At 42.7% G+C, this 13,758-nt stretch overlaps 2 protein-coding genes across 2 annotated transcripts in view; one reads left to right on the top strand and one right to left on the bottom strand.

Moving 5' to 3' along the window:
- qrfprb (pyroglutamylated RFamide peptide receptor b) lies at window positions 1–8,880 on the top strand. Its single transcript, XM_053512163.1, has 6 exons — window positions 1–349; window positions 975–1,133; window positions 5,537–5,598; window positions 7,816–8,051; window positions 8,262–8,359; window positions 8,475–8,880. The coding sequence occupies exons 1-6, from the start codon at window positions 10–12 to the stop codon at window positions 8,738–8,740; spliced, it is 1,161 nt and encodes a 386-aa protein (XP_053368138.1). The 5' UTR covers window positions 1–9; the 3' UTR covers window positions 8,741–8,880.
- A 4,832-nt stretch (window positions 8,881–13,712) lies between these two features.
- Window positions 13,713–13,758, bottom strand: part of polr3a (polymerase (RNA) III (DNA directed) polypeptide A) — a 23,244-nt gene continuing 23,198 nt past the window's right edge. Inside the window, exon 31 of the mRNA XM_053512064.1 lies at window positions 13,713–13,758. This exon is cut by the window's right edge and continues 483 nt beyond it. The gene's annotated coding sequence lies outside the window, so the exon portion shown is untranslated.

The following is a 13,758-nucleotide window of genomic DNA, read 5'->3' as shown; positions in this document are numbered from 1 at the left end:
TCCACGGACATGTCGACGATAAAGATCACGCCCAAGATCCTGCAGGAGCTGCTGCACTATTACAACCTGTCTCGTCAGGAGTTCATTCACACCTACAATATCGGGCCCCTGGTGTACGTCCCCGAGCTGCCGGCCGGGGCCAAGGCCGTGTTCGTCATCATGTACATGCTGATCTTTGTGCTGGCACTGGTGGGGAACAGCCTGGTGGTGTGTGTGGTGGTGAGGAAGGGCTCGAGCCAGAGCGCCACCAGCATCTTCATCTGCTCTCTGGCCATCAGCGATCTCCTCATCACCTTCTTCTGCATCCCGTTCACTCTCCTGCAGAACATCTCAGCCCAGTGGCTCGGAGGTGAGCAAGAATAAAAGGAAAGCACCGATATGAAAATGCGAAGCGGGTCAGGGCTGATTATATCCCCTCGTTCCTTTGCTTCTTTCCTTCCTCGCTGTGAGTCAGTGCTGTAATTACTCTCGACTCACTCCATCAGAGTGCGCAGGAGGAGTTCACGCTGCACTTTATTGCTGCTGAAGATATAATGCGCTGAGCTGACCATCACATTACCATTCAATTAGTTTACACACTGCAGCCTGTAGCGCTTTAAAAGCCGACTCAGGCTGTCTGCACTCTCCGTTTAATGAGGGCAGCTGTTTATAAAAAGCACTTTAACCAGAAAAGGCTTTAGCATTCTTATAACTTTGAGGAATAAATAATAAAAAAAGACAAAATCAAGCAAATAAAAAAATAATAAAAGCAAATAAAACATAGAGGGCGCTGTTTCTACTCCTGCTCTTAAGAGTGTCGGTCTGTGACTCATTCCTGTCCAAAGGTTTGTCTTAAGTGATGTTTCTGTCCACAGTGTGTCCACGTGTGACACCGGTTCCGTCCACAGATGCGCTGGTTTGTGATGCTGTTCCTGTCCACAGGTCCTTTGATATGTGACTGTCCACAGGTGTGTTACGTTTTATCCTGTCCACAGGTGTGTTTGTGTGTAAGACGGTCCCGTTCGTCCAGACCACAGCGATCGTGACAGGGATCCTCACCATGACGTGTATCGCGGTGGAAAGGTACCAGGGCATCGTCCATCCTCTGAAAATGAAGAGACAGTACACACCACAGCGGGCCTACAGGATGCTGGGTGAGACACCAGAACATCATCCTAGTCCCTGTTCCTCATCACGACACAAAGACGAGCGAAAAGTCTGAATCAAATCAATATCAGTCCGAGCTCCACATTAACGCATCCATGATTACAGGGCACTTAGGAGACATCAGGGTCCAAGTGTGTAATGGTGGAGACTGTGGCGTGTTCGGGAGTCTTTGTTGAGTATTGATCCAGAGACGTTATTTACGTGACTCATTAATGAAGTGCACCAGATGAGACGCGGTGAATCGACAGGAACACACATGACGGTACTTTACAACGGATGAACAGAAATAGCGGAGAGGTGATGAGTGTCGGGTGGGGGGGGTTGGGGGGGGGGATGAAGAGGTACGGGCGGAGACGTGACAGGAGCAAAGTACCTCACATGGGGCTGTTACCATGGGAACGGTGATATGAAGCGGGAGGGCGTGACCTTTCTCTCTATCTCTTATCTGTCCACCTTGAACTTTCACCTTCCACTCAAGTGCTGAAGCATTACTGCTGGTCTACGTCTCTTCAGTCACAGCGTTCATGGCTGTTAGTTTTATCTGTTTATTGTCCAGTGCAGTAAAGTGGGCGGGGCCATGCACTCACAATAGATAGATTGTGATAGACGCACCAATTCGCACAATTAATTTGATTATATTGATGCTTTTATTTAGTGCATAAAAATGTATTAAACTATTGAGTTATTTATTAAAAATGTATCAGTTTGTAGTTACAGTCAGTGTTAATGTCAGCGGTACGAGTGAGTCCGTGTTCTCACTGGGGTTATAGCAGCTATCAGCCTCTCTCTCTCTCTCTCTCTCTCTCTACAGAGAACCTCTCCAGTGTTTTCTCAAACGTCTTCATGTGACGCTTCTATTGTTCTCACCCTGTGGACGAGCCGTTACTATAGAAACCATAAGGTGTTGACCAATCACAATCCAGAAGTCAACAAATAAAAGCACCTGGATTTAGTTAAGCTCATAGTTAAAAGTCTTCCATTGCATCATTAATGCAGCGATCAATCTTAAAAAGGTAAAATAATAAATAAATAAATAAATACGTCTCAGCCGTAACAGGTTATTTAACCCTAACTGATGCAATGAGGAGCTTCTCATTTCTTACACAAACAGGACACAAGACACATCCACTGTTGGGCCCTTGAGCGCGGCCCTTAACCCTCAACTGCTCAGATGTGTAATGAGATAAAAATGTAAGTCTCTCTGGATAAGAGCGTCTGCCAAATGACGTAATGTAAATGTAAATGTAACTCACAGGATTGGAACTAAACAGTGAGACTCATCAGAAATAAAGCTTCAGTTTGTTAGGGATCATAAAGACTGGACTTTGGAGTGATGGAGAAAGGTCATGTGACCTGATGAGTCCAGACTGAGCCTATTCCAGAGTGATGGGCGTGTCAGGGTGAGAAGGGAAGGACATGAAGCGATGCTCCCATCATGCATAGTGTCCACTGTACAAGCCTCTGGAGACAGTGTTATGATCTGGGGTTGATCAGTTACTCAGGTCTAGACTCAGTAACGTTATGGGGCAATAAAATGAAGTCAGCTGACCACCTGAATGTACTGAACCACCAGGTGTAGCGACTATTTTCATTGTTTAAATCCATGGTGGTGAAAAACGCTGTGCCCGGTTGGGATTAATTAGGCAGTGGTATCAAACTTAACGAAAGTCTAAACTCAGCGCCATGGCTATATAACCTTTAACCTGATGATGTCACACCATCACAAATACAACGTAAAACACAAATTAAATACAAATTCATAACTCATAACCTAATTCTTCTTACTAAACTATTACTAAACAAAATAAAATAAAAATAAACTTTCAATTATCAAACCCAACATTCCGAGTTTATCACATCGATGGCGATGGAGATCGATGGCGCGGACATGGAGCACATCTTCACGTATGTAACAGACACCACAGAGTCCTGACCTTTGACCCCAGTGAGAATCTTTAGGACGTGCTGGAGACTTTACACAGCCGTCTGACTCTCACATCATCACGACCTTTGGAGAGAAATTAATGCGACTCTGGACGGAAATAAATGCAGCGGAAGAGACGCAACAATCAGATAGTAGAGCTTTAAAGACACTTACACTGGGTTACTGGGTTACTAAGTGCCACCAGTCACACACAGTTGGGAAGCAGATTTATTTACTTATTTATTTATTTTACAAAAGATGGGGCCAAAAAAAGAGATATTCAGCACTAAAACATTCCTAATGAGGGAATACGGAAGCTTGTGTGAAAGATGGACAAAGTGTATTGAAAAGCAAAAAGATTATGTCAAAAAAAAAAAAAAAATTTAGCCACACCAAGCTAAAATTCATGGGTGTACCCGTATAATCACAGGAGGTGCGCAGGTTATCGTACCTGTGATCAAACCGCTCCATCTGTGGAGGATTAGAGGACAGATCAGGGTTTAGAGAAGGCCTGGGGAAAAGTTATTAAAAATGGTGTGTGTATGTGTGTATGTGTGTGAGAGAGAGAAAAAGAGAGAGAGAGAGAGAGCGCTTATCACATTTTATAAACAGAGAACAGGGAAAGAAGTGGAAACGAATCATCTCTGAGTACTTTAGATGCAGGTTGGTGTGTAATGATGCTCAAATGTGGAATTATAAACCTTATATAATATTAAACATGTTAAATATACAGTATATTACATCAGATCATTTTCCACTCTTATTGCTCCAGCTGCAGAACATCTGGAGAGTAGAGCTCTTGTATTCCTCACACGTCTGCGTAATGGTGTACAGGGGCAGGGGCGCGGCGGGAAATCTTACTTAGGGGGAAAAATATATGTATACAGTATATATTAAAATTAGTCTGAAATCACCCCAAAGCATGGGGCAAAGTGTGCTATGAGCTTTTGGGAGTGAAGTAGAGTTAATGGGCATAATTCTAAAAACAAAGCACAGTCAGGGTGAAACACGGTGATGGCAGCATCACGCTATGGAGCTTCCTCTCTACAAGATTCAAAATTCAAGATCTAAGAACTTTTTATTATACTATATGAGTAAATAAATATACATATATGTGTATGTAAATATTGCACAGGTAAATTATATGTCTGAATAAAATCAGAAATTGCACTTGAAAAGTGGTAAGGCCTAAGAGCATTACTAGGTACTGTCCAATAGTGTAATAATACTGTGATATTGTTACTAAAGGTGTCTCTCTCTATAGTGTCCACGTTACAGAGAAGAGTTGTATCATTTAATGCCCACAGGGACAAAAGATCTTTTGTGGTGCTCTCTAGGACACTTAGTGGTAATCAGTCTCTAAATTTGCTCTTCTGGTCAGAGAGGGTCCAGAGAGGACTTCACCAGGGGACTAAGTGTATGCAGAATTAGTCTCTTGAACACCTTCATGATATGTGATGTCAGAGCGACGAGGTATTTTGGGGACAGGAACGATGCATGACGTTTCCCACAATGACAGCAGGAACTGGAGCTCTGGTCAGGGACGAGAAACTCACGGAGCTCCAAGTCCTCGTCTGTTCCAGCACACACCCTGCACGGGTCCGTTAGAGAGCAGAGGATGAAGAAACACATGTGTGTGTGTGTGTGTGTGTGTGTGTGTGTGTTTCACTCCTCCATCAAATACACTGTTTCAGTGTTTATGTAAATCAGCTACTGCTGAGCCACAGGCTGGGGGAGGGGCTCAACTTTTATGAGGTCACATTAGTGGGAAATTCCTTTTTTCAACTTGTTTCAACTTTCCAAAGGACAGACAGCAGGCAATGTTTTTTCTTAACACACACACACACACACACACACACACACACTGGAGAGCCGCCTGTATGTTTGAATTAAAAAGTGAGTTTTGCATAATAGATGCTCATTAAATCTCTTAAAGGGTACATTTGCATCCTGCTTCAGCCTATTAATACACACACTCTCTCTCACACACACACACACACATACACACACACCTATTGCTTACATTATTGCAGATCCACTCTGCTGAAATAATTAGCATTAAATGAGCGTTAGTGCAGCGTTTCCCCCTGAAGGCTGGACTGAGACACCCCGAGGCCGCGCAGGTGATCAGTCTGAGTCTGAGTTAATCCTGCTGATGGGAAAGAAGTCCAGGAGAGGAAAAGATTCTACTCAGATTGGAAGGTTCTGATACGGTGTGTGTGTGTGTGTGTGTGTGTGTGTGTACTGGTATATCCTTTTTTTTACTCTAAACAGTTAAAGAAACAAACTGACTCAAAGCAAAGAGTCCGGAGGGACAGACGTCTCCTTCCTGCTCTGCACATGGAACAGAAATAATAAGACGTCACATCTGGACAGCGTCAGTCAGAGACTGAAAAGGTCTCGCTCGATCAGGCCAAAGGGCCGTACAGTAACTCTGTGTGTGTGTGTGTGTGTGTGTGTTTATAGGCTTGGTGTGGCTGATCTCGGTCATGGTGGGGTCGCCCATGCTCTTCGTCCAGCAGTTGGAGGTGAGTTATAAACACTCTGGACTCCCAGCGTTCTCTCTACACTTCACTACGGTTGTTTTCTCATAAACACACTTAAACGCCGAGAGGCTGCAGTACTTCCCGTATGTCCCGAGTGACAAATGTCTCGTCCAATCAGAGAAGAATTTCATTCGCAGATTATACCTACCTTTGACCATCTGACTGAATTATCGTTGTGTTTTCTGATTTGTTATTTACTTTGGGTTTTGTTATTATATTTTTGAGTTTGTTATTTAGTTTTGTACTTCTGGGCCACCGTAGTGAAGAACAGGAGACTCATGAACACACACTCACCCAGACTGGAGAAACAGCAGGTGATTTGTTCCCGTCCGGTTCGGGTGAGGCAGAGGAACCTGATGTGATGTTCTGCTCTTGTAGCTCCTCCACCTCATGGTTCTGTTTTCAGTTCATGCTGAGACGCCTTTCTGCTCTTCATGGTTGTACAGAGAGATCATGGGAGTTATCACAGACTTCCTGGAAGCTCTGACGAGTTTGATCATCAACAAGCTGTTTCCACCCACAGAACCGTCGCTCACTCAAGTGTGTGTGTGTGTGTGTGTGTGTGTGTGTGTGTGCAAATCTCAGCAAGAGATCTGCATATTCTGTTACACTCACATTAGTCCATCTGGTACAAATAAACACTCTTCCCCTGATCTGGTGATTGATGAGAACGTTACCTGAAGTCTGGATCTACATGAGTTCTTGTGTCTCATGATCAGCTGCAGGAATGAGACGGTGTACGGGTGTACAGGTCTACAGGTGTACGGGTTTACGGGTCTGCAGGTGTACAGGTCTACCGGTCTACGGGTGTACAGGTCTACGGGTGTACAGGTGTACGGGTGTACAGGTCTACGGGTCTACGGGTCTACGGGTGTACGGGTGTACAGGTCTACGGGTCTACGGGTGTACGGGTCTACGGGTGTACGGGTGTACAGGTGTACCGGTGTACCTCAAGATGACAAATATAGAATTATAATTACAAATAAATTCATAAAACAAAAGACTTAAGGCATGTGAGATAGGTCTCATAAATAATAAATAAATATAAAAGTAGTGGAGTCACATGACTCAGTCACATGACCAATGACATTATTCTTTACATGAACAAATCTCAGGACTAAAAATAGATTAATGTAACCAGACTTATATTTATGTTTCTGACCACATGTTCACTTTCTCCAGTGTGCACTAGAGCAGAACACTGGTGTGTGTGTGTGTGTGTGTGTGTGTGTGTCATCAAACGTTACACCGAGCAGGTTTGTACAACAGCATATGTTGCCATAGTTACGCAGCAGGGCTTATGATTAACTTTGTTTGTCGAACCAAAATGGATGAAAATTGCTGAGACGCTACAAAAACAATGAGGTCATTGATTTATTTGAGCCGATCAGGATCAGACGGGCTTTCAGTTTATCCCTGGATTTAAAATAAATTGGTGTGTGTGGGAGTTTTTCCTGAGCAGTGAAATCGAATTTCCTGCAGGATCAATAAAGTTTATCTTTGCCTTATCTTATACAGAGGAACGCCGTCGGCTAAACGCAGTTACGGTGTTATTACATTATTTTAATGTTACTGATATAATACAGAAAATAGGTGTGTGTGTGTGTGTGTGTGTGTGTGTGTGTGTGTCAGAGAAGCTCCTTCTGACGTTTATGTAACATGGAAGTGACCGATTTCGCTTCGCTAAAATTTTCGGGTTGCTAACTCCAGATGTTTTGGAGAGATGATTTTATATGAGCCCCAAAAATTCACTTTTCAGCGTTATACTGTCTCACTTCAAACAATAATCATTTAAATCTGTAGTGTCCGTAACCATGTCAAATTCATGTTGCAATATTTTAACAATTTAGCATTTTAGAATAATACACTTTTTCAGTTTTATGTCTTTTCATGTGAAATCTAAACTGGCCGAGTTTCATCTGAGTGATAATTAAGATCATTCAAAGATTTCAATAAAAAAAGGTTACAGACTCTTAAACATAAAAGGGCACGAAATTGTATTTAGCAAATTTGTTTCTTTTTATCTGATAAAAATATAAATGTGTACAAATATTTACAAAAAATTATAAACGGAGATAAGAAGTATTAAGTATAATGTAAAATGGTCTTTATATGATCCTATTTAAAAATTCACTTCTTCACCTGGTCAGACGCTTTTTAGCACCAATGACGTGTTGGTTGTGTGTGTGTGTGTGTCAGGTGAAATATGACTTCCTGTATGAGAATCATCACGTCTGCTGTCAGGAGCTGTGGAGCTCAGATCTTCAGAGGAAGACGTACACCACCTTCATCATGGTGGCGCTGTTCGTGCTGCCTCTGGCCGCCATGTTGTTCCTCTACACACGCATCAGCATCGAGCTGTGGATACGCAAGAGGGTGGGGGACGCCTCCGTGCTCCACACCATCAGCCACACCCAGATCAACAAGATCTGCAGGTACACACACACACACACACACAATGAAGAATGAAGAAGAGATGACCATCCTGCTCACTAACAGTACAGAGGTCTGTATAAAGTCACGGCTTAGATAACACCATGAGGTGGACGTAATGACCTACAGGACGTTTGGTCTGATCTAGTCTGGTGTTTTGTCCCAGCTCTCTCATTACAGAACACCTGCCTGGTCTCTTTTTCCACATTCAGGAAGAAGAAACGTGCAGTGAAGATGATGATCACCATTGTGCTGCTGTTCACCATCTGCTGGGCTCCGTTCCACACCGTCCACATGCTGTTCGAGTACAGTGAGTACCAATCCACCCTGCACCCACGCGCAACAAAGAGTCCGAGATTCATTCCGTCATAAATGCTTTACTTTTGCACCGTTTCCCTCATTAGTTTTCACTCTTCTTATCTCAGACAATCTGGAGCAAAAGTCCGATGAGGTGACCCTGAACATGCTCGTGGCCGTGGTTCAGGCCATCGGTTTCTCCAACTCCTTCAACAACCCCATCGTTTACGCCTTCATGAACGAGAGCTTTAAGAAGAGCTGCGTCTCGGCCGTGTCCTCGTTCCTGCGCAAGACTAGAGTGCACGAGGTCAGAGTTCACTTCACCAAACCTCGTCCCGCCGACAGCACTAACGCTCACACCAACATCTCGGACCTCCATGAGCAGACCACGTGAACATTACACTCAGTGTGGGAGGGCTGATCACTGGGGATGTGATACAGCAACCTTGTCCATCACTGCTGTTAATCTGTTCCATCCAGGAGGAGGCTGCCTACGTAGGGCACATCTCCCTGAAGCCCTGAGATAAATATACTCACTTCCTGAAGGGCGCCAGAATATTAGGTTTGAGCAAAGAAAGTAGCATCTCGTTTACTTTGGTCTGAAGAGTCAAACTGTTCTTCTCTTCTCTGGATGAGAGGAACGGGAGATTTTCAAAAGTTTTCCCTGTAATAATACTGTGATAATTTAGTGTACTGTGATTCAATATTAAACATGCATATACGTTGTTAAAAATAATGTTTATTTAGCACGTTGCTCTGATTGGTTCTAGTGGTGTTGGGGCAGGTACGTTTACATCTAGGCCTTTGGCCGACGCCCTTATCCAGAGCAGTTTACAATTTTATCTCGTTATACATCTGAGCACTTGAGGGTTAAGGGCCTCGCTCAAGGGCCCAACATGGTGGTCATGGGATTTGAACCTGGGACCTTCTGATCCATAGTCCAATGCCATAACCCCTGAGCGACCCCTGACAGGTACAGGGATCTGATGGGTTACAGTGACTTTAGAGGGACTACCATTAAGACAATAACTTGAATAGGCTTCTTCATCACACTGAACTGTGCATGTGATATCAGCAGAACATCACTTTCTTCCTGATGAACATTTCTACATGTTAAACAGCATCAAACGTCGCCAATGCTCAGGTGATCAAAAATATCGGAACGTGACAGACTGGTGTTTCTTGCTGCCCAGGTTTGTCCTGTAAGATGAATTGTTTAACCAGTGAATCGTCCTGAATGTCTGCGTCGGTTTGGACTCCAGCCTTCATCTGTTCAGACTGCACTTGTTAAGCTCCACAGAGACAGTGGGACACATGGCAGAGTCTCAGCAGAAACGTGACATTACATCATCATATTACATCACATCACTGTCACATGATGATGGAGTTGCACCATGCTGCCATGTAACGCCTGCAGGATTCCTCGAATTAAAGGAGAATATCATCTTGTCTGTATTTAATTAGAAAATACGCATGAAAAGATGATGGATATACAGTATGAATTAATTTTTCCTCTTTTTTACTGATTGATTATTTCCAGGGTTCTTGATGTCTCAGATTAAAAGGTGTACAGTATTAAATGTCCTGGGAATTTCTGGAGTGATACTACAGTACAGAACTGATCTTCTTAATTTATTTCTGGCGTTTCCAGCCGAATTGTAATAAGACCATCACTGAATGAGCTGAATGTATAACACGGTCGTCTCGCCTCTGTCTCGCCTGTGACTCTCCACAGAGAACTTGAGGTACAGGACAACATGTTGAGAAATCCTCCAGTAGATCTCTCTCTCTCTCACACACACACACACACACACACAGGCAGCTGTCCAGCTGTGTGAGTGTACTTTAGTATTTTTGTGTATTTGTACTTGAGTATTTTTCCTAGGTGATACTTTTAACTTTTACTCTTTTATAATAAAACAGCACTTTTACTCACTGCATTTCAAACAGAGACTTGTTTTCTAATTTAAACATGAGCAGAAATGACTGACAGGTGATTATCGGCGGTTGCTCGGGTAACAGATCTCACCAACTTGGGCTAAAATGTGTAACGTTTTGGTTTGTCCTTTACCTTTATTATATTCTGTATGCACATGTTTAACTGTGTCGACTGTTAGTATTATACAGAGCAGCGGCGGTACTGTAGCTACACGCTAGCTGCTCCTGAAGTAAAGAAAGACGCTAACATGCGTTTAATTGATGTCAAATATTTTCAAAGGAAAATCTGATCATTGTGATTTATATGTTTTTTCCCCACAAATCTTTCCTGATCTTCTTTTGATTGTGTGACGCTGTTTTGTGACCGACGTTAAAACACTAGACAAATAAAACTGAGTTGAAAGTTTTAGCTCTCAGTCTCTACTAGACTTTAACATTCACGTGATAAACACCGCTGACTTCATCGGTCTTTAAAACTCGGTCAGATAGATATCCAGTTTCTTTGTTCCGTACTGTTACTTGTGTACATACAGTAGATTTTAAAGCACACACACACACACACACACTTAGTCCTACAGATTGAGTAAACTTGTTCAAGTTGTACTTGTAGAAAAGTACGTGAACCTTCACGTGAGTATTGAGTTTGTGTATTTTTGCCACCTCAGCTGTACAGACACTACACAGTAAAGGTTAATTAATATACAGTGGTGTGAAAAACTATTTGCCCCCTTCCTGATTTCTTATTCTTTTGCATGTTTGTCACACTTAAATGTTTCTGATCATCAAACACATTTAACTATTAGTCAAAGATAACACAAGTAAACATAAAATGCAGTTTTTAAATGAAGGTTTACGTTATTAAGGGAGAAAAAAAAATCCAAACCTACGTGGCCCTGTGTGAAAAAGTGATTGCCCCCCTTGTTAAAAAATAACTTAACTGTGGTTTATCACACCTGAGTTCAATTTCTGTAGTCGCCCCCAGACCTGATTACTGACACACCTGTTTTAATCAAGAAATCACTTAAATAGGAGCTACCTGACACAGAGAAGTAGACCAAAAGCACCTCAAAAGCTAGACATCATGCCAAGATCCAAAGAAATTCAGGAACAAATGAGAACAAAAGTAATTGAGATCTATCAGTCTGTTAAAGGTTATAAAGCCATTTCTAAAGCTTTGGGACTCCAGCGAACCACAGTGAGAGCCATTATCCACAAATGGCAAAAACATGGAACAGTGGTGAACCTTCCCAGGAGTGGCCGGCCAACCAAAATTACCCCAAGAGCGCAGAGACAACTCATCCGAGAGGCCACAAAAGACCCCAGGACAACATCTAAAGAACTGCAGGCCTCACTTGCCTCAATTAAGGTCAGTGTTCACGACTCCACCATAAGAAAGAGACTGGGCAAAAACGGCCTGCATGGCAGATTTCCAAGGCGCAAACCACTTTTAAGCAAAAAGAACATTAAGGCTCGTCTCAATGTTGCTAAAAAACATCTCAATGATTGCCAAGACTTTTGGGAAAATACCTTGTGGACCGACGAGACAAAAGTTGAACTTTTTTTGGTAGCATAAAAGTAACACAGCATTTCAGAAAAAGAACATCATACCAACAGTAAAATATGGTGGTGGTAGTGTGATGGTCTGGGGTTGTTTTGCTGCTTCAGGACCTGGAAGGCTTGCTGTGATAGATGGAACCATGAATTCTACTGTCTACCAAAAAAAACCTGAAGGAGAATGTCCAGCTATCTGTCCATCAATTCAAGCTGAAGCGATCTTGGGTGCTGCAGCAGGACAATGACCCAAAACACACCAGCAAATCCACCTCTGAATGGCTAAAGAAAAACAAAATGAAGACTTTGGAGTGGCCTAGTCAAAGTCCTGACCTGAATCCTATTGAGATGTTGTGGCATGACCTTAAAAAGGCGGTTCATGCTAGAAAACCCTCAAATAAAGCTGAATTACAACAATTCTGCAAAGATGAGTGGGCCAAAATTCCTCCAGAGCGCTGTAAAAGACTCGTTGCAAGTTATCGCAAACGCTTGATTGCAGTTATTGCTGCTAAGGGTGGCCCAACCAGTTATTAGGTTCAGGGGCCAATTACTTTTTCACACAGGGCCATGTAGGTTTGGATTTTTTTTTCCCTAAATAATAAAAACCATCATTTAAAAACTGCATTTTGTGTTTACTTGTGTTATCTTTGACTAATAGTTAAATGTGTTTGATGATCAGAAACATTTTGTGTGACAAACATGCAAAAGAATAAGAAATCAGGAAGGGGGCAAATAGTTTTTCACTTTATCATCAATAATAACGACCTGGCTGAGATTCTGATGAAGCTGCTATTTTTTTCCAATACAAAGCCAAGAACTCTGCATGCACAGGGAAGTTACAAACCAGAAGCTGTTCTTTTTCTAAGTATAATCCTGCAGTACCGACTCTAGTCTTATGTGATCCGTTACTTAGTTTCAAGACAACAGAGTGAACCGCTAACCCACCGTCCCTCCACAGCAAAACTATTATAAAACAATACAAGAGTGCAGTCATAAACATCATAAAGAACATATTATTTATAATAAGTATAAATGAGGAAACATAAGCAAGAAGGCAAGTAATAAATGAAGCCTTTCGTAAAGTTTACATCAGAAAATGTAACATTACATTAAATTATATTCAAACCCTATTTCAACAAATTCAAGGGATTTTATTCAAAGTGAAATTTAGTGCACTTGTTAAACTGTACACACACTTTTGCAGAACTTCTAACACAACAAAACCGTCTTCCTGGCGCTAATCGACAGCTGTTGTTCCGCTGTAGTATCAGATGTGTTGTGTAATAATTCTGCCTGCACGCAGTCATACAGATGTTGCCATTTAAAGTGCCAGATGTGCTCATTACATTCTGCAGCGGCTGTTTACGAGGTTTTCATCATCCAAAGAAAGTAGTTACAAAAAAAAAAAAAACAGTTCTTACAGTCGACTCCATCACACATCAGGATAATCTCAGATTGACATTCTTCACTGTGTGTGTGGAAGTGAACTGATTTTCCCCGTTTCGACTCTCATGCTGTCCCAAGCAGCACTTCAGGAGCCATGTGCACAAAAGGCACTCCCTCGTCACAGCACCGTCAGGTGGCCGAGTACCTGGGACGTGCTCGAGAGTCTGCTGAAGAGCTCAAACAACGAGAAGGCTTCCTGTGGAGAACTAACCAGGAACCGCAGGAGATCAGGTGTCTCCAGAAACATGAAGGAGCTCCGTGTTAGCATCCAGTGTGCTCGAGAAACGGGAGACACCAAGGCACGTGATGGAGATACATGAGAGGGACTTCAGCTGGAGCAGAGAGACGGAGGGCTCGTGTGGGCAGACAGACAGACAGACAGACAGACAGGCAGACAGGCAGACAGACAGACAGACAGACAGACAGACGCGGAGCTTTAATGTACACTTTATTCACACTCAGATGTATATACACAGG

Source organism: Clarias gariepinus, chromosome 14, assembly GCF_024256425.1.
Source record: "Clarias gariepinus isolate MV-2021 ecotype Netherlands chromosome 14, CGAR_prim_01v2, whole genome shotgun sequence".
Classification (NCBI taxonomy): domain Eukaryota; kingdom Metazoa; phylum Chordata; class Actinopteri; order Siluriformes; family Clariidae; genus Clarias; species Clarias gariepinus.
The sequence above is the reverse complement of the archived record's forward strand: the minus strand, read 5'-3'. Positions and strand labels throughout refer to the sequence as shown.